We start from the raw sequence: 19,781 nt of genomic DNA, 5'->3' as shown, positions 1-19,781 counted from the left end.
CCAGAAAAAAGGATTTTGCTGTCTCTGGGTTCTGAAAAGCAGCCCTGATGCCACCTTAGCAGCTGGGCAGTGCTAAACCCAAACACTTCCCTTTCAAGATGCAGGAAGGCTCTAAGCACAAATCCATGTTTTACCTCGTGCACATGAGGTAAAAGCCACAGGGTTTCTAGTCAGGTGCCAGGAAAAGCTGCAGCTGCCCAGAAAGGGCAGCTGAGGACAGAGGGGAGCTCTGCTTGCCTGGCTGCTGGGATTAAGAGCAGCTCACTGCGTGTTTGAGTCATGTGTCACCAGCGCCGAGCTCTGACTCCTGTGGAATGTAGGTGCCATGTGGCTGTGCACTGCTCCTGCTTGAGGAAAACTGGGGTGGAGAAACTTGGCAAAGAGGTCTGCCAGGCAGGCTCATCTGGGCATGTATAGAGTGTTTCTGCCTGATCCCTGCAGCTTGGATCAGTCTGGGGCAGGTGCTGCAGCCCAGCATCACCTGGGTGTCGGCTGCTCCCGCTCCGTGCCTGGGCAGAGCTGCCCTGGTTGCTGTGGAGGGATGAGAGGCTGTTGATAAACGTTGCCATCCTGTTGGGTGTTCTCTGTTTTGAGTCATTCCAGCCATGGTGATGGTTGCTGGTGGTGCCAGGAGTGCCAGCAAGCACTTGGGGTGGGGGCAGCAAACCAAATGCCCAAGGGTTGAGTTCCAGGTGGGTGGGATGGCTGCAGAGATGCAGGTGTGTGCAAGGGATACTCAGGGATTCAGGACCTGCAGCACAAAATTAAGGGATTGGCTGGAGAGGAAGCAGGATGGGTTTGTGTTTGTATCACTGTGGTGCTTCCCAAGGCACCACAGGGACAATGGGAGGTGGGATGGGAAGTCACCCAGTGTTTAAAGCTGATTGCAAATGCTCTTGGACATAACCTCGATGGGAAAGCAGCTGCTGTGTCATGGTGTGGTTGCTGTCCTGTTAACAGCCCAGGACAGAGCACACTGCAGCAACCACACCACCACCCCCAAACAGTGTCCTGTGCTCTCACAGCCATGGGCTTGTTCCAGGTACTGGGGAATCATTCCTCATGCAAAACCAGGGAGAAGTTTGTAAACCATTTGTGAAGTAAAGCACTGTGGAGTCTGTTTGAGAACAGAGATGGAGGGCAAATGATGTCCCCAAAATGCAGAGAGGACACGAGCCACCTATTGCTCCATGTCTGCAAATCCATCTAGAAAAGTTGCAGGGGTTCATTAGCTTTAATGTATCTATTGTGGGTGGTGCATTTCAGCATGATGGTATTAAAAAAATGCCCTTTTTATTTCCTTTTCTCAGGACAGTACAGCCATTCTGCTTTCCCTGAGCCTCCATGGTTTTCCATTAGGACTCAATCAATTATTTATTCATGGGAGAGTATCTGAGAGCAGCAGTCCAGTCTTAGAGCAGCAGTACTTGACTGTGGAGATGAGTTTGAAGTACTTGATGGCTGAACCCACTGGAATTGTCAATAACATTAAGAACTGCTTTCCTGCCACAAAATAAAAATATAACCTTGTAGGTGGAGAGTGCTAAACTTTGATGAGGACATGAGCTAAAAACCTGCACTTTAGATGTCATCTGGTATAACTTTAATGAGCACAGACAAGGAGATTTTTGAAAATCACCTTGCCTTCAAGTTGACTAACTTTAGTATTGTGATAGAAAATATGTATTGTTGTGCAATTCTGGCCTGTGTTGTAAACATGGGAGGTCTAGGTAGAAAATCTGTAATTCTGAGTTTTCATTTGATGAGGCACCAAGGTTTTTGCCTGATGTTGCTTGTCTCCCTAGCTTAGAAGAAAGTTTTGGTGGGGATTTGGAAATCCCTCCTGACCAAAGGGATTTATAAACAAGACATACAGTTGGAGCCTGTGTAAGCAAGAGGGACCTGAGAGCTTCAGATCTTCCACACTAAAATAGTAAAATCTGAATATTCCAAGGGGCACATTTCCAGACAGATACACAGTACCCTGGGTATCCTTCTCCATGGTCACACGTTGCAGAGGCCAAAGGGACTTGCAGGGACTTGATGTGTGAATGTGCTAAAAATTAAGCAGTGTAAAGACAGGCTTTCCTCATTTATGTCCCATTTCTATTTTTTTTTTCTTGATGGGGTCAGTGGAGACAGTGCTTATTTCACTTTGTGATTCATTTGTTTCATTCATAACAGGAATAAGGCAGTTGGCAGCTCCTTGTGCCTGGTAGCAATGTCAGGTGAGCAGCACTTGACTCCAGCTCTGAGTTGCTGCTGCTTTACCAGCAATCAGGCAGCCACCTAAGGCACCTCATTTGGGAACTCTGGTAGCCTTGTCAGCTGGTGAATCAAATTTGGAGGGCCTGAAGTGGCTTGGGAAAGCATCTGTTCCCCTGTGCCAGCTGAAGAGGGAGCCCAGACCAGTGAGACTCAAGGGTTAAGTACTTGATGTGACATGGGGGTAACACCAGCCAGCATTGTTGAGGGGCAGTTTGGGGTCTGTTGGATGCTGTGTGGCACTTGGGGTGACACATGGGATCTGGTGTGTCCCTGCTGGCCTGGCACAAAGGTCAGTGCCACTGGTTCCTGCATGCAGGCAGCCCAGGAGGAGTCAGAGAGGGACTGCAGAGAGCTCAGCATGCCAGCAGGAATTCCACCTGGCCCAGCTTATCCAGGATCCCTGGGCTTCACACAGCTCTGGGTGAATCACCTGTAATGAGTGAATAACAGTAATTCACATGAGATGAGAAACTAAATCTTGGGATAATGACCCATCTTCTAGGCTCCTTCAAAAGCCTCTTCCATTTTATGTTTAAGTGATTGTTGTGGTCAAAAGCAGAGAGATCAGAGTAGTCAGAAAAACACTGTTTGTCCAAATGTTCCCTGGAGTCTTAGGAAAAAAAAAAAAAAGAGCCAATTATATCAGTGATGGTGTCAGTTTTGGGATTTTTTTTTTTTAAGAAACAGCTCTCAAGACAGCATTTCCTGGGAAATTCATTCATTTATTCCAAGGGGAACCGGGCAGAACCCCCTCCTGTGCAGCAGTGGGATGGCTGTGTGCTTTGTGCCCACAATGTGTCACTAGCAGGGAGACTGTTCTTTTCTCTGTGCATAAAAATTCAGTGCAGATGGTGAGATTTTTCGATTTTTCAAAAGCAGCCATGCTGGGCCAGCATGGATGCTCCCTCAAAAGTTAACAGTAAGTTTGGCAGTGGAAATCCACAGACCAAGGCAAGGTGCTTTTTAAAATCCTGTCTAAAAATACAGCGCTTCTGCCTTCAGCTTTGTTTATTCCATTATGGAAAGGAGATTAGCACCTATAGCCTTAGCTTAATAAATCTGGATCTGTAATTCAGAGCCTTAATAAGGTTAAGTTTTTGTTGCTTTTTTTCTCAGGGCCTATTTTGAAATTGAGTGAACTTGACAGGAGTTTTTTCTGGGTTTTTTTTTTCATTGATTTCCCTGGATTTAAAGTCAGGCTCAGAGTACAGTGAGCCTTACCTGCATCAGATGAATGTGGAGAAGTCTGCCTGACCAGATTTGCAGGTTCCAGGCAGGAGTGTCCTTCCCACAGAGCCCTGCTGGCACTGCCAGTACCAGCACAGCTTACAGTGCCAGAGGCACTGCACACATCATCCTCATGGAGAGGGACACCTTTATTCTTATTTTCTTTGCTAGTTTCTAGGAGCTGAATATTCCTCCTAAGACTGAGGTGTGGGGATTCCATGGCAGCTGTGGGATGGGCAGGAGGGTCTCTTTGGTGTGGGCTGCTGCTCGTTCCCCCAGGGCAGGCTGAGTGGCACACAGCAGTGAAATGGGGACCTGTCCCTGTGTGCTGGGGGAAGGAGGAGCCTTTTCAGCAGCACAGGCCAGCCCTGATGCTACAGGACAGCTTGGAGCTGGGACAGGGCCTTCAGCAGCCCTGTGGTGGGCTGTGGGCAGCTGTGATGACTAATCCTGGATAACTCTCACTCCATCTTGCAGTGTTGAGACCATGCTGTGCTGTGGGCACAAACCTGATTTCATTTTAATTTCCATATCAGGCTTTGAATCAACATTGATCTATTTTTGTCAAAGTGACATAACAGGATTGTGCTTTTCAACCTCTCCTAGCTCCATCAGTCCCCTGATTCTTGTTCCTGCATTTGGGTCTTGAGTCTGTTGTGTGCCTCCTCTGAAGACTTCAGGCAATGGGATGCACAAAAAGAAGCATTGTAATTGATTTTTTTTTTTTTTTTCCTTTTTCCCTCTTTTTTCTGGCAACAGTAAAATAGGAGCTCTGTTGGGAGCAACTCAGCAAGTAATGTTTCAGGGCCAGCAAATTCCAGTGTTGCTGCCCAGTGGGACTGAGGAGTCTATCACAGGACCAGGCTGGCAGCTCATCCGGACAGGGAGCGCGTGGCATCCACACCAAAAGCTGCACACCAAGCCTTTTCCAGTCCACCTCTCCCCTCCTGCAGTAAATGGGAGGACAATTGCTCTGGAATTCAGAGAAACACTTCAAGTGTAGCTCCTCTTTCCTGATTAGAGTCCCACATAAAAGTGCAGCAAATAACACATAGATTATATATAAGTATTTATGAAAAATGCACGCACACCAATTTGGATGAGTGACTAGATTGCAGGGATTGTGTCATCTTTGGGATTACTCCAGGGTGGCAACCTCCAGCACACCTGTGTTTCAGCAGTAATGGCTCTGGCCCATTTCACATGCCCCCCATGTCTTTTTGCCCTTGTAAAGCTGCCTTTGGGCACTGTCATCAGCCCTTCTTAGAGCTGTGGGTGTCATAAAGGGGAAGCTTGTAGGTGTGCCTGACCCCAGAGGGACTCAGGCACCTGTGAGGTCCCACTGGATCTGCACACCAGCGTGGGGGAGGCTCTGTGATTTTCTCCTGTGGTATGCCCAGGGTTTCTAGTCTCTGCCTTTACACTTGAGCCTACCACTCTTGTTTTAAGTGGAGGATGAATCACTCCTGCTCATCTCAGCAGCAATGAAATCCTGTGAGTAATTGTGTTAAGTTCCACAGGAGCCCTTCTGAAGTGCCCAGAGGGAGGGGAGGTGGGAGTGCTGCTGCTTCAAACCACTGGAGAGGTCTTGGATGCCAGGTAATGCCATGTCCTGTGCTGTAAGAGAAGTCAGTGCCTTGGGCACTGCTTTGTCTCCAGAGCAGCAGCCTGGGGTTCAGCAGGAGAGGGCCAGTGCTCTGATGTGGGCCTGGGAGCTGCTCCCAGGGAGTTTTTGCCTGCAGGAAGGGGTCAGGCAGATGGACAGCCAGCAGCACTGGGTGCCAGCCCATCTCTGCCAAAAACCCCATGGTGCTGCCTTAGTGCAGGCAGATTGCTTGCAGAAACTTGTCCTTGTGCTTGAAGGGCTGCTTGACTTTAAAATAATAGCAGAGCACTTCTGGATACAGTGCTTGCCAGTCTGTTCAGTCTGAAGCCCAAGCAGCAGAGCAAGAATCAGACTTACCCCATGAGTGTGCAAGATTGATACCCAGTGCCATTGGACATCCTGAAGAGCACAGATGCAGGTGTGAGGATCTGTCCTGGGCTGATTCACACACTCCTGACCTTGCCCTGGGCAGTCCTTGGCCATGTGCTGTGGTGAGAGTTTTCAGAATGTTCTAGTTCTGTGTCTGACCCCAGACTTGACATATTGCATCAGTCTGTAACATCTTGTGTTGCAAGAGAGGTGGAGCCTGCTTTGGAGGCTGAGTGTCCCTAATCCATCACACCTTTATCCCAACACATGGCTGCAGAGCCCTTCCAGAGGTGCCAGCAGGGCGGGTTGGGTGAAGCAGAGAAAGGCAGGAGCAGACAATACAACTCTTGTATTCTGCCACATTCCCCTCCCCAGCTGTCTGTGGCGTCTGCAGGATGTGCTGAGGTGGGATGAGGCTGTAAAAGCCCCAGGAATGTTGCTGGGCTCCTGGCTGGAGCACTGCTCACATACTGAGGTGCCTGTAGGATGGACTTTTCCTATGAACCTCCTCTGGCCCCATGGCCAGCAAGAACAGGCAGCTGTCTGCTGTTAAATGAGCAATGAGTGTGGATTTTCAGTGGAGTTTCACTTGTACCACTCAGCCTGAGTTGGATCCTTGAATCATTATATCACATTTCTGCTATTGCTTTGTTTGTGAGAAATGAGAAGGTCAGCCTGGAGCCATGGTGGCTGTTTTACAGTCCCTGAACACTTAAGTCTGGTCAGCTTTTGAAAACAACTTCTGGCTGTTAGGCCAGTGTAGAAAGGCACTTGCTATATTTCATTCCTACTTTCTGGTAATTATGAATTACAAGTATCTGGAGAGATCTTCCCTTCATTTCTCTCCTGTTACACTGCACTGCAGGTTTCAGTTTGCTGTAGCCAAGCTGTCTGTGTGGCTGACAGTGGTCTGGGTGGGTTTCACCTCAGAGGCTGTTTGGAAACCCAAAGAAATGTTTTCTTTACCCAAAGGAATGTTTTTCAAGGAAACAAACAGTTGAAGTTGTGTTTTGCAGTTGTGTATTTCGACATTGCTTCGTGCAGTGCTGGGGAGGATGGGGCTCACAGACTAAATCCCATGGGATTTTAGGGGTGGTGCTGGGAAGCTGCAGGTGTGCAAAGCAACATTTCCATCTCAGCCTGCAATGCCCACACAGTGGTGTGTGTAAATGCTTACACACTGCTTATATGCTGGGTTACAACAGTGTCCCACCTCTTTTTATTTGGCAGCAAAACTCAGGATTTCAGCTGTTTCTCTCCAGCTCAGCTTGATTCTTTTCTGATCTCTGCTTTGTGGCTCCCTTTATCAAAGGCCAGTAGCCTGGTGTTTCATTTATGATTGCAGTGTTTCCTCCTGCCCTAAAGATGTGCCTAAGCAAATACTAGCAGCTCAGCCTGGGTTTTTATGTCTTAGCTCTGCTAGAATATGTTGCAGGTGTCAGCTTCAGCCTGTATTTATTGCTCAGCTTTACCACTGCCTAGGACATGCTTAACTCTTCCTTGGGACTATAAGAGTAAAAGTTTCTGGTTATAAAAGCTTACTTGATCATAGAAATAAATAATGTTTGGTGGCTATTAGAAAAATGTGGGAGATGTGAACAATTTTCTGTGAAGGAATTTATAAGCAAGTTCTCTATAACCCAAGACTTACAGTAGAAATGGCCTTAGTTCCCAAGGTGTTGTAAAATCTTGGGGACAAGATGTGGAGATCTCTAGTCCAAAGCTAGTGGGAATAGGTTCATGAAATTAATTATTTTCTTTGAGTTTGCTAACTAAGTCTCCGGAATTTAGTATGGAAAGAAAGACAGAAAATAATTTTGTGGGCCCAAAAAACATGTTAAGGTTTTTTAAAAGCAATTAAATATATTTTTTGCAAGTCAAGAGAGCATTTGTTTCGGGTAAAATGAAGTATTTTAATTTGGATGTTCCTTATGAATGCAAAAGAAAATGGGAAACATTATAAGCTTCACATGAGTATTTAGGGCTTTACATAAAACTGGGATCTCCATCTGTTCTCCTCTTTATTTAATCAAAGTATGGGTTTAAATCTGTTGTCCACTGTATTTGGAGCAAAGCCTCCAACTTGAAAACTACAGCCTTTTCCTTAACTATCTTACCAACTGTGCTATTCTGCAGGTTGTACATCTTTGATTCTCCTCTGTTGAAGTTGCCTTATTAAAAAAAAAATTAATTTTTTTTTAAGCAGGAGTTGGAAATATGCATTACTTTGGCTACCAGAGCAACCAATAGAAATTCATTTTTCTGTATAATGATGGAGATTGCAGTTTTTTGTGAAGTAAAATTACTTCAGCAGAAGAGGTGGAGAAAAATTAAAATCTCATCCCTGCTTGCAAAGGGATTTGAATGCACATTTGCTCACCCAAAAGTGTTTCCAAGGAGTGTATAAAGAGAAAGTTTTCCCCTTCAGAAAAGCCAAAGTTACACATTTAGCTAATTTCAGGTTTGGTGATTTTGTTTCTCATTGTGTATTTTTTAGAAGCCTTTTGGTTGGAGTTTATGTTAGCCACACTTACCTTTGTGGCTGTCACCCACAGTTTTCACAGTGAGTGATTTGCATTGAGATGGGAACACCAAGCTTTAATGAGCTTTAAACTGGACCTTTGAGATTAGCAAACCTGGGATGACCTTGTGGAGGCAGTGGAAGGAAGCCAGTGTCTGCCACCCCTATTCCTCTGGATCCTTACTGCAAGTACAGCCCTTACCACAACAGGGTGATGAAAACAAAATAAGGGAAAAACTCACCAAAATTCATCCTTCAAATACAGTTTCTACATCAGCAGTGAGATGGTCAGAGCAAAGCGAGTGGCAGGTACGTGTATAACACACATTCCCTGGCAAAACTCCCCAGTGCAGGGAAATTGCATTTGACAGATGCTTTGGAAAAGGACCAGATCATCTGCAAGTGTAATTTTGTTTTTTTTTACAAATGTCAAACTGGAGCAGCAGATGTGCAAAGAACACCTCTCCCAGTGAGTGACACTGAAACAGCTATTTTGTCATTTCTTCTGGGTCTAGACTAAACAAGGCCATTAAGCCAGTGTGCCATAGCTGAGGGTGAGGACAAAGACAGCCTTTTCTTAGTCAGGATGAAGTCTGTTTTCCAGGGAAGGTTTGCCAGTGAAAGGCAGAATCTCAGCTGGACCTTAGAAACGCAGCCTCAGAAAACCTCTCTGCCGTTACTGCTTCATGGAACTGCTAAAAATATTCAATGGAAAATGCAAGTATTAAGGAAATGAGGTAGATTTGGCCTTTGTGAGCTGGATGGCTTCCAGTTTCATCAGCTTCCCGGAATCCTTGCTGTGAAAATGAAGAGCTCCTTGTAAATCTCAGAGAACTGTCAGTGTTTTTCCTCTCATGTGGCCGTGCTGGCTTACGGGGCTCAGTGCGTGGGGAGACCTGTCAGCATCAAGCAGTGAGTTCAGAGCTCACAACTGCTGGGATGGCTTGGGATAAATGCTCAAACCACAGCTTTCCCAGGGAGCTATCCCATGTGGCAGCCAGAGAGAGCAGGGTGCAGAGGAGCCCGTGGCTGAGGCTGCCACTGTGCTGGCCACGAGACCTGCTCCGAAAGGGGAGTGTAGGATGATCTCCTGTCACTTTGCCGAGCAAAGAGCATTGAGCAGCCTTCTGTGGTCATGGGAGGTCCTCTTCTGAACTGGTCTGCACGTAGCCAAGGGCCTGAGCAAGTGAGAGCCAGAGTAACGTCACATTACAGGTTATGTGGAAATAGAAAATGCAAGTGTTGGGTTTCACGCTGCTGGACAGCAGTCAGGAGGAGACAACAGACACTGTTAATGGGTTTAACGTGCAGGGTGGAGAAGCCAAGGGCTGGAGCTTTGCCTGGTGTGGTTAAAACTATGCTTACCCAGTGAGAAGCAGACAGTTTAAATTTAATGGCAATTACAGAGATGGAGGCTCTGTGGGAGGACAGAGCCAGCGCAGCACTCTCACACCTGCAGGACTCCTGCCATCTCAGGGATGAGCATGGTGCACTGTGCAGCTAGCAGGGGTTTGGCAGTTCCTGCAGCATGTCCTGTGGGGCAGAGGCTGGGAGGTGGCAGTGTGCCCTGGTGACGTGGTCAGCAGAGCTGGCCCAGCCCTGTAGCTGTCTCTTGCCTCTGCTCTTCCACGTTCGTGGCTGTTTCTGCTGGCTCAGATGTAAGGATGGTGTATTTTGAGTGTTCCCAAAGCATTCCAGGACATGGTGGATGTTTCAGGGAACAGGAGGAGGTTTGCTAGGAGGATCTCCAAGCTAGTTCACCAAAATTCCCCTTCCAGCTGTATCTTTAGGGGCACACCACAACAGTCAGCACTGCCCAGAGCCGAGAAGGTGTTTGCTGCATTTAAACCCAAGCCAAGAATAGACTGTGCATTTCAGCCACAGCGTGGCAGATTCCTGAAAACAAGGCCTGCCTTCATGCTTGGAGGGCTTCCTTGCCCTGCCAGGAACCACAGGGAAGAGCAACAGGAGCTTTGGCTGTAAACTGCTGCTGAAGATGGGCTGTCGTGGGCAACCACGCACAAACCTCTCCCTGTGCTCACCTAAAGCTTTTCCAGGACAAGCCTTTGCCCACATGCCTCAGCCATCATTTGTGATTCTCAGAAGGGAAAAAAATAAGTGTCTCCTGCTGAGCATCCCACCCAGAGCAAACACTGCAGCGTGAGACAGGCATGGGCACTGTCCTTGGCATCCAGATTTCACTGGGTAGCTCGTGGGCCTGCCAGGAAGGGCAGCAGCATTGCAGAAGGCTTTTTGCTGGCTTGCCTTGCCGAGCCATCTCAAAGTTGAAGAGAGAGGATGTGTGATCTTGTGATTAAGATCCAAGCTGGAATTCAGGAAGCTGATGTTCAGCCTTGTCTCTGGGGGACATGGACAAATTTCTTAATTTCCATCCTTTGCTTTCCCATCCATTCAAAAGAGGCTAAGAATACTTTTCCTTATCTCTTTAGGAGAGGATGTGGCTCTGATTGTCTTACACAATGTGTCCTTGATCTTTCCAGTGCAGCAGTGTAGCTGAGGGAGGGCTGTCTGGAGTCCCATGGGCTGTGGAAATGCCAATGCAGAACAGAGCCATCAACCCCCTGATTTTCACTTTAGGGTCACAGATGGAGGATGAACAGAATTAAGCTGTATTCAGATTTCAGCTCAACCGTAGATTTTTATATTGGTATGGAGATGTTACCACCTATGTTACCACCCTCCCTACTGCTCCCCCTTCCCAGGGAAATAGATATCCAACCAAAGGGCAAAATGGATCCAGATCCAGCATGAAGGGGCTCTGAGACCCTAAAATGTAGTTTTTTCATCCTGATGTGGGCATCAGAATGACTTTGAAGGTATCTGTCAAGGCTCCCCCTGTCACAGTGCTGCTGTGACAGCTCTGGGCAGCTCTTGGGCCAACACCTGAGACAGTTCAGAAATGAGCTGTGACCTGTTTGTGCTGCACAGAGCTCCTCTCCTGCATCTGCAGTGGTGCCTGGAGCTTGTCTGACAGCTGCAAAGCAGAGGTGCTACAAGCTGATGTATTTTTAGGCAGGCATTGCCTAAGTCTGCAGATGACCCTGTGCTTTCTGACAGTGCTTCTGCCTGCAGGCTATTCCCATGGGCAATCTCAAGGTCAGGCAAGCTGATAAGCTTTGTTAGGGCTCTGTCATTTTGGCAGCTCTGCTTTCAGTGAGGAGCTGTTAGAGGTGATGTATTGGAAAAAGTGTCCCCCTGCAGCTTGCTGGGCTGCTGGTCTCTTGTGACATGACAAGAAGGTCCCACTCCAGTGAGTGCTGAGGGGGATGTTCCCTTCTTACATTAGTGCACTGCTGGAACTGATACAGCTGGGAGGACTTTAAGACTTTGCCTTATGATGGAGGCATCCTGTGCTGCCTGAAGGCTCCCCCTGCCCATGTGGTGTGATGTCAGTAGGGAGTTTCTTCTCAGCTTGGATGTGCTCCAGATGGGGTTTATCAGTCAGGCTGATAACAAGATCTGGGACTGAAGCCCCAACACCTCAGGAGAACATGGAACATGCTTTCCCTCTGCAGAGGCTTTGCTCTGCTCCCCAGCTGCAGTGAGTGCTCCAGTGCAGCTTTGCTGAATCAGAGCATGGTCCCTGTGCAGCGTTTTGCTGCATCACAGCATCTTTACACAATCTGACAGCTCTGGCAGCCTCTGCTCCAGTGAGTCCAGAGCTACAGCAGCAGGAGCCCTGCCAGCCAGGCTTGTAGTGTGTTGGCAAACCCATGTGGGCAAACTCCTGCCTGCATTCAATGCCATTGGCAGAATGATGCTTCTTCCTCCCTTTTGTAAGAGATGAAGCAAAAGAAAACCTCTCCTGCATGACCTTTGTTTATTTTTTTATGATGATGACATTTGTCCAGATTCCAGGTTGAGCTTCTGAGGCCCGGGATGGTGCTTGCATCTGTGTGGGGCTGCTCCAAGCAGGCAGTGACTCTGAATGATTCTCATTTTAGGGACTTGAAGCTGGACAACGTGCTGCTGGACTATGAGGGGCACTGCAAGCTGGCAGACTTTGGAATGTGCAAAGAGGGCATCCACGATGGCATCACCACAGCCACCTTCTGTGGCACGCCAGACTACATCGCTCCAGAGGTACAGGAAACCTTTCTCTGGTCAGAAAAATGGCCACCATGTGAGAAGTGTGGGTTAGCTTTGGAACTGCCAGCATCTTTGGCTTTGCCTTATTTGATTGCTGAGCTCAAGGTTTCCTCCTTAGATGTATTATCAGCCCCTTGTGAAGTAAAGCATGAGTAAATCTTCAGGCTGCTTTATGCACCAAAATAAGCCTATATTTTTCTCTAGAAAATGTGAGGTGAAAAATGGAAATACATCTGCAGAAACCTTGAGAGGCACATGCAGATGCTGTCCCAGCTTGATTTGAAAGGAGATTGAATTCTCCTTCATTACACAGTTCCTTTTTCTACCTCCTCACACTCCCTGTCACTCCCCAATTTCACTGCAAAATTAATAAACACCTCTTTAAGGAACAGCTGCCCTCCAGATGCTGCCAGATGTTCTGACAAGGTTTCACATCCTTCAACACAATTGAATTTCTGTCTGTGGTTGATGTTTGCACCTTTCTCCCACACTCAACTGCTTCCCCTCTCCAGCTGAAAGCCTTGCTGCTGGAGCCAGGTAGGTGTTTTCATCCCAAGGGGAAGGAGGAGGTGATGTCAGCTCACACACGTGGCTGCTCAGCTGCTTCTGAGGCTCAGCCAGTTTTGCTGGAGTGCCCCTTCTCTTCCAGCTCAGCCCCAGCATCCTTCTAAGGGCTTGCTTCCCAGGTGACCCAGCCAAGCTAATTCAGCCCCTGCTGAAAGCACCTGATGTACCTTTGTGCTGATCTGGGGGTTCCCAGAGTGAGATCACTTTATGTTCCTGGGTATCCACCAGCCTAACAGAGAGCGCTGCGAGCGAGAGCGTCTGTGTTATTGTTTCCAAATCCTTCTTCCCTCCCCTGCTCTGATACGAAGCTCCAGGTTGGTGTTTCTCTCCTGCCTGTGCTGCAGATCCTGCAGGAGATGCTGTATGGCCCTGATGTGGACTGGTGGGCCATGGGGGTGCTGCTGTACGAGATGCTGTGCGGCCACGCGCCCTTCGAGGCCGAGAACGAGGACGATCTCTTCGAGGCCATTCTGAACGATGAAGTCGTCTACCCAACGTGGCTCCAGCAGGATGCAGTGGCAATCCTCAAAGCAGTGAGTTCCTTTGGCTGTTTGCTCCCTGTCCTAGCTTTCTCCAGCCTAACTCCAGCAAGAGAGAGCAGGGACAGGGTATTGGCACGCAGAAATCGCGTGATTCCCTGACCCTGACACTCTCCTTATCTCTGACTGAAGGCTAAACAGAAAAAACATCCTGCCACACTTAGGTATGTTTGCACAGCTATGTTATGGCCTTTATATGGTTTAGTAGCCAGCTTGGCAAGCAGAGTGTGAGCCTGTGTGTCTGGGCATTCCCCTGCTTGCTTAATGATTGGCAGTGTGTGGTTGTCTCCCAGAACAGAAGCAGCAGGTAAACACTGGGTTTAATCAGTAGCAACCACATGGCCAAGAAGTGAAGGCTTCCTGATAATCCTCTCTGGTAATGCCAGCATCCCCCAGAGTTGCTGCCTATCTGCATGCAAAGACAGGGGTTTGATTTTTTGTGTGTTTGGGAGGAAAAAGAAAAACGGAGCTGTACAGCAAAAAGGTTGAAGAGAGCTATTGCTGGTGGCACTCTGTCCTTGTCTGCCATGTATTCCTAACTTTTTCCATGAGTTCTTTTATCCACATCCTCACATCTTTGCCTGTGACATGGGAATTAAGCTTTTAAGATTTTGGGCTGTGTGTGAGCCTAATGCACTGGAACTGCCTGGCTTTTCTGTAAGGATTCAAAAGGTGATTCTATGACAAGAGTGTTAAACTTCAAACTGGGAGACCTAACTTGGCTCTTCTGCTACTGACTTCTTCCTGGCCTTCATCACATCACCAAATATCTCAAAGAACCTTTTGGAAAGAGAAGGATCAGAGTATTCCCTTTTCTTGAGAAACCACTGTGAACAAAGATGCATGTAAGAGTGGATACCAGTAAATATTATGCTAATAGAGGATCTAAGAAATCATTGGGTAAGGTAGGAATTTATAGAAACTCATGGAATATTGTCCCAGAGAAATGGAGTAGTCAATGATGGGACCATTTGAGGGAAAGAGGACAGTTTTTAGTAGCAAATATCTGGACATTTTCTGCTGAAGGGTTTCTGTTGTATGCAAGTTAAGCAACTACTTCCAATAGCTGAAATTACATCTGATAAATTTCACAGAAATCAACTGACAATAAAATCCACTCCTGGAGGAGTAAGAGGAGCTTTGAAATCATAGGCTGTGCTCAGAATTGATTGTTTGTGATGCTGGAGGCCCTCTTGGGTTTTGGAAATAACTCACTACATATTCTAAATATAAACATGAACTTCAGACTCATTGCAGCTTCTGGAGCAGCATTTGTGTGGTTGAGCTGGGACTCCTAAGTACCTCTTAAGTACCAATTCCTCTTCTGCAGTGACAAGCACTAGAGGAGTGGATTTGCTGCAGGTATACTGCATAATTATGAGATGGAGGTAAATTGTGGTCATGTAGATGCTTGTCACAACAGGAATCTCAGGGTGTAATAAAATATCATTTGTGTTTTAGCCTCTTGATGAAATGAGTGTTTTCCTCATTCTGATAAGGCCTCCCAGAAACAGCCAGTGCAAGCTGCAGTCACCCCAGTCTGCTCTAGTTTGTGTTCAGACCCCAAATTTTAACAGTTTAAGGTCCCTTCTGTGATTTCCAGACAAGGAACACCATGAGGGACACTGGAGGAAGAGGGCCAAAATTGAGGAGGGAGCTGAGAATTTAAATAGAAAGCATTGAGCATCTCCAAAACCCAGTCAGCTCAGTAACTGCTGGTTCCTTGCCTGAAAAAAACAATCTCCTCTCCAACCTCTTTGCTTGTCTGCTGTATTGTGTGTTGCTGGTGACAAACAAATGAAATCAAAACTACCTCTCTGAAATGTACATGCATTGCTCCAGAGAAGCATTACACTCTGTCTGCTCTGGGGAAAAAGGCTGAAATTTGGGGCATTTACCAGGAACCTTGGGATTAACTAGAGGGAATTGACAACTGAGATGTTTACTGGACTTCCAGTTTCTCAGTGTTTCTGCTTCCTGGGTGGCTGCTGCCTGGAGGTGATTGTTGCATCTTATTTCACAGCATTGGTGATAGTTGGCTACAGGCTGAATTTCTGCAGCTTCACAGTAGCTGCTTTTGGGCCCAAGAGCTGTTCACTGAAAGAGCTCCTTTCCTCTTTTCCTTCTTACACTGAGTTCTAAAGAAGCATCAGAGCATGTTGGCTTTAGTGGGAAGGAAGCATCCTGTCAAAAGATTGTCTGGGGTTCTAGATTAAAATGGAAGCCACACACACAGACACTTTGATTTCTTTTGGATGATAACAAATGTTATCACTGCTGAGGTATTACATTTTCAGTGCACTGATAACCTTAGCTCAGTATTTTTAGTTGTTAGTATAACACAGAATGGTAAACCTGGGGTGTTTTTTTGAGAAAGTAGATTTTCTAGCTGCAAAATATATAGATTTTCTTTTACACACACTTCTTATGCTAATATTTCTCTTAGATGCAGCATTATGACTAAATGAGCATCTTCTAATTGCCATTTTGTTTTTCTCCAACAAAACATGCACTCAAGCTCTCTGATTTAGAGCTGTGACAGTGCTTTCTAACCATGATGCTAAGAGCTCTGGAAAATCAGCATCCAGCTACTTCAGTGACATAAATGGTTGTGATTACATGGCATGTGAAAGCCTGTGGAAGATCAGGGAATTAAACCTGGATTCTCTTGTATTGCAGGCTAAGGACTTAGTAGTCTTAATAACTGGATTACCCCCTCACTTAAAGTTCTGGTCTCTAACCTTGAGAATTCACCGAGTTTGAATGATACAAAGCTCTGAAATGAAAATGAAATTCTTCTAGGAAGATGCACTTAGTTGTAGGTGCTTAGAGAGGCTCTACAAATAGATATATCTAGGTTTAGAAAGCACTTGATCCATTTGCCTTTATGAAGTGCAAAACATTCATTTCAAACTGGGGTTGTAAGTTTTAATACTCATTTCACAGATGCTGTTGCCTCGTTTGGCTTTCATTTTGTGTAATTGTATTTCACCAACTTCCCCCCATAAGAAACCACATGATTTCTGAAGATTGCACCCGTTCATCCTTGCAGTTTCTTGATAATAACAAAACTACGTTCTTGGGACCTCATTTACGTCACTGGGTGTTCCTGGAGGGTTTGTGAACTCTGGTACCCAGGAAAACAAAACTAACCTCAGTGCCCTGGGACTTTGTATAGAATCGAAAGCTGAATTATTTGTGCTCCAGAAAAGAAAATTTTTATCTATTTTTATTTCTTTTGACCTTGAAATTTCCCCTGAAGGGCTGGGGAAGGAGTAGGACAGAGGTAAATCAGCAGGGTTTGATGGAGTCAATATTCCCAGAGGAGGAAGGTTGAACATCTCACCTGTGTATGCTGTCCTGTCTGAATGTGTCATTGGGGAATTCAGATACTGATGCTTCAGGTCAGGAGGAGAGGACTCAGACTGAGCTCTCCTCTGCTTGTGTGAGCAAGTCAAACTCCTGGGGCATGGATTTGCTCGTAGGAGTAATAAAATGCAGAAGGGAGAATTGCTGCTGAATGGATTCTATCCACTTCAGCTTATTCTAGACATAAGTTTGGCTTTGATTTTAATTCCTAAAGGAAAAAGTTTTCTCCATTGCCATACCTGAATGCAGTTACAAGGAGTTCATGGCATTTACAAGGAGCTATTGGGTTTGTGTGTCAAATAAAATTCTTTAAAATACTCTTTGCCATTAGCTGACAGAGCAGTCACCAGGGTTTGATCATGGAGAAACTGTGAGGGATGAACTGTGTGAGTGTGCAGAGAGCAGAGACTGCTGCACCAAATCTCTTACAGGGAAAGTGCACTAGAGATGACTTTGTTACAGCATATCAGTATTCTGAATTGGTTAATTGTCACCATCAAAAAGTGCTGGAGCAGAGGGGAGCTTTCCAGGCAGCCTGAAGCTTTGGGATTCAGCTGAGCAAACTGCAAAATGAAATACAATCCTCTTGCTTCCCATAAGTGCGGTGGGTTTTTGGCAGCGTGTTTCACTCACTTGATGCATGACTTTCTCAAATGCAATTGAGCCACCCTGCTTGGCTCACAGGCAGCTTAGTTTGAGGGGACAATGGAGGGACACACTGAAAATCAGGTCTCAGAAGTAATGGGAAGCAAATTCCCAGGGAAGGCTGCAGGGATTTTCCTTTCCATGCGTGGTTTTGGGTGAGGTGAGAAGGGCTAAGCCTACTGAGTCACTGCATGGACTGGTGATCTCAAGTAGCAAAGCTTGGCCCAAAGGCTTGGAAATTTGGATGAGCAATTGCAGCTTAGATGTTTTCACCCTCAGAGCCTGGTAACAGCAGGGGCTGGAAAGCAGCATCTCCCTAGGGAAGTGTTAGTACTGCTCTGCCTTCTGCACCCTGGATTTCCAAACTCCTGTCTCAGCTGAGTTTACTAAAGCCAAGGATATCTCTTGGCATTTGTATGCTAAACCCCAGATTTAATGAGAGCTCTGAAACACTTCTGGCCTAGCTGAAATGCTCCCTCCAAAAGTGAGGCTTAGGCAGCCTTGCTTGAAGTTTTATATTTTGAGGACACAAATGAGACTAAAGCCTGTTCTTCTCCAGCTGGTTAAGGACATGCATTCTGAGAATAACACTACTGGAGTTAAGAGAGTGGGCAGAAGTGGCTACATCTTCCTCCAAGTGGGTTTTGTGTAAAAAATAAAGACCAGACAAGAAAAGGGGAAGGTGCAGAGGAAATTGGCTGTGGTTTTAGCAGCCTGTGCTCTCTCTCAGCACAGGTGGAATGGCACCAGAGAGCCAAAATGCCCCTGGATTAGTGTGAAGAGTGAGAGGAATGGGAAAGTGAGGGAGCTTGGCTGAGGGCAAGCATGAGAAAAATTTCATCAGCACTACAGTGCCAAGGTTGCAAAAGAAAAACTTGATTTGTGTTTCTAGAGAACAACAGCCTAGAAGTGACTCAAAAGACAAATGGTCTGGTTGAGTGAACTCTTTCCTGCTTTGTGTCACTGAGTTCCTTTCCCCTCTGCAGATACCACTGAGATGTTCTTGCAGAACTGTGTAAAATCCCCTTTGCACTGTCAGGTTAACTCCAAGGGGCTGTCCTGTCTGGCACTGGGGCCTCAGACCCAGCTGCAGCAGTAATGGTGCTCTGTGGGTCAGCAGGAGTGGGATCCTGCTTTATGGGCTTGTTTATGGCTGTCAGACCACAAGGTGAGGCAGTTGGGATTTCCTATGTGTGCCCATGTGCATACATAGAAATAAGTTTGGTGGAAGTTAGGAAAGTGTGTGTATGTGTGTGAATTTCTTTTTCCCTAAATTTGCAGCTGATACTAGGTGAGGAAAAATTTGAAAGGTATCTTCCTCTGTCCCTCCTTGTCATGAAAAAGAGCAGAGTTTCCCATCATTTTTCAGGAATCCTAAGTGATGATAAAGTGAAATAAATTTTATTACTATGTTTGTGTGTACAAGTTGAATCCAGGACTCCCTGGGGAGTGCAAGTTGTCATTCCAAAGAAATACTGAGGAGCTGCTCATGTCCCCTGTGGCTAGTCCAGTTTGGCTGGATGCAGGATAACAGCTCCAGCAGAGCCCCTGGAGATTCAGGCTGTGCAGGCACTTACCATAATGGGCTGAGAAGAAAAGGTTGGAAAGATCACAGAATGGTTTGGTTTGGAAGGGACTTTAAACACCATCTAGTTCCACCCCCTGCCATGGGCAGGGAAACCTTCCACCAGAACAGGTTGCTCCAAGTCCTGCCCAACCTGGCCTTGAACACTTCCAGGGATAGTTCTCAGCTTCTCTGGGCATCCTGTGCCTCACTGCCCCATGGACAAGAATTACTTCCTTGTATCTATTGTATATCTCTCAGTTTAAAACTGTTCCCCTTGTCCCTATCTGCCTGTGTAAAAAGCCCCTCTCCCTCTTTTTTATAAGCTCCCTTTAAGTACTGGAAGTGTCCACATACAGATAAAAAAGCAAATTCCCTGGGACACTTCATCCAGGACTTACTATGGGAGAAAAAGCAAAGTGAGCATTGAGCCATGCTGTGGGAGCTGCCCACCCTAAGGGTGCCTCATTTTCACCCTTATTTTCACCCCTTGTTTTCAGAATGCCTTTGTGGATGGTGAATGCTCTGTGCTGAACCAGACTGGCCCCACCACTGTGGGCAGATTGAAAATGCCTTGATGAGGAGAGGAGGTCAAGGGGTGGAGCTCTTCCAGCAGAAAGACTTAGAGGCAGATTTTTTTAATGTAATCAAAGCAAACAGTCTGCTGTGACAGAGGAGTGGAGGGGAAAGGGCTGTTTCCAAACTGCTGACGAGGATGTCTGAATTCAGGATGATCCCAGCTGCCTACTTGCTGCAGCTGCTCACCCCAGACAGCTCCTCTGGACTTTGGAGGAGTTTATTCTGTTCATACTGTGCAGTTGTTTGGGGTCAAGCACCTTTGGATAGGGGGAGGTCAGAAGCAGCTCTCACCAGCTCAGATACCACAGGGGTGTGTGCCTCCTCCCCCAGCACATCACTCATCATAACATCTGGGCTTTCTGCTGCCTTCATGCCTCACCTTTTCCCTAAGTCCTGGGCAGTCAGTTTGGCCCCTGT

The 19,781-nt window shown here is 46.6% G+C and overlaps 1 protein-coding gene across 1 annotated transcript in view; it reads left to right on the top strand.

The window, feature by feature from the left end:
- Positions 1–19,781, top strand: part of PRKCH (protein kinase C eta) — a 115,041-nt gene that overhangs the window by 81,054 nt on the left and 14,206 nt on the right. The window contains exons 11-12 of the mRNA XM_056493555.1: positions 11,957–12,095; positions 13,013–13,201. Coding sequence (XP_056349530.1) covers positions 11,957–12,095; positions 13,013–13,201 — 328 coding nt within the window. The remainder of the gene's footprint in view (positions 1–11,956; positions 12,096–13,012; positions 13,202–19,781) is intronic.

The sequence above is a fragment of the Oenanthe melanoleuca genome, chromosome 5 (genome assembly GCF_029582105.1).
Source record: "Oenanthe melanoleuca isolate GR-GAL-2019-014 chromosome 5, OMel1.0, whole genome shotgun sequence".
NCBI lineage: Eukaryota > Metazoa > Chordata > Aves > Passeriformes > Muscicapidae > Oenanthe > Oenanthe melanoleuca.
The sequence above is the reverse complement of the archived record's forward strand: the minus strand, read 5'-3'. Positions and strand labels throughout refer to the sequence as shown.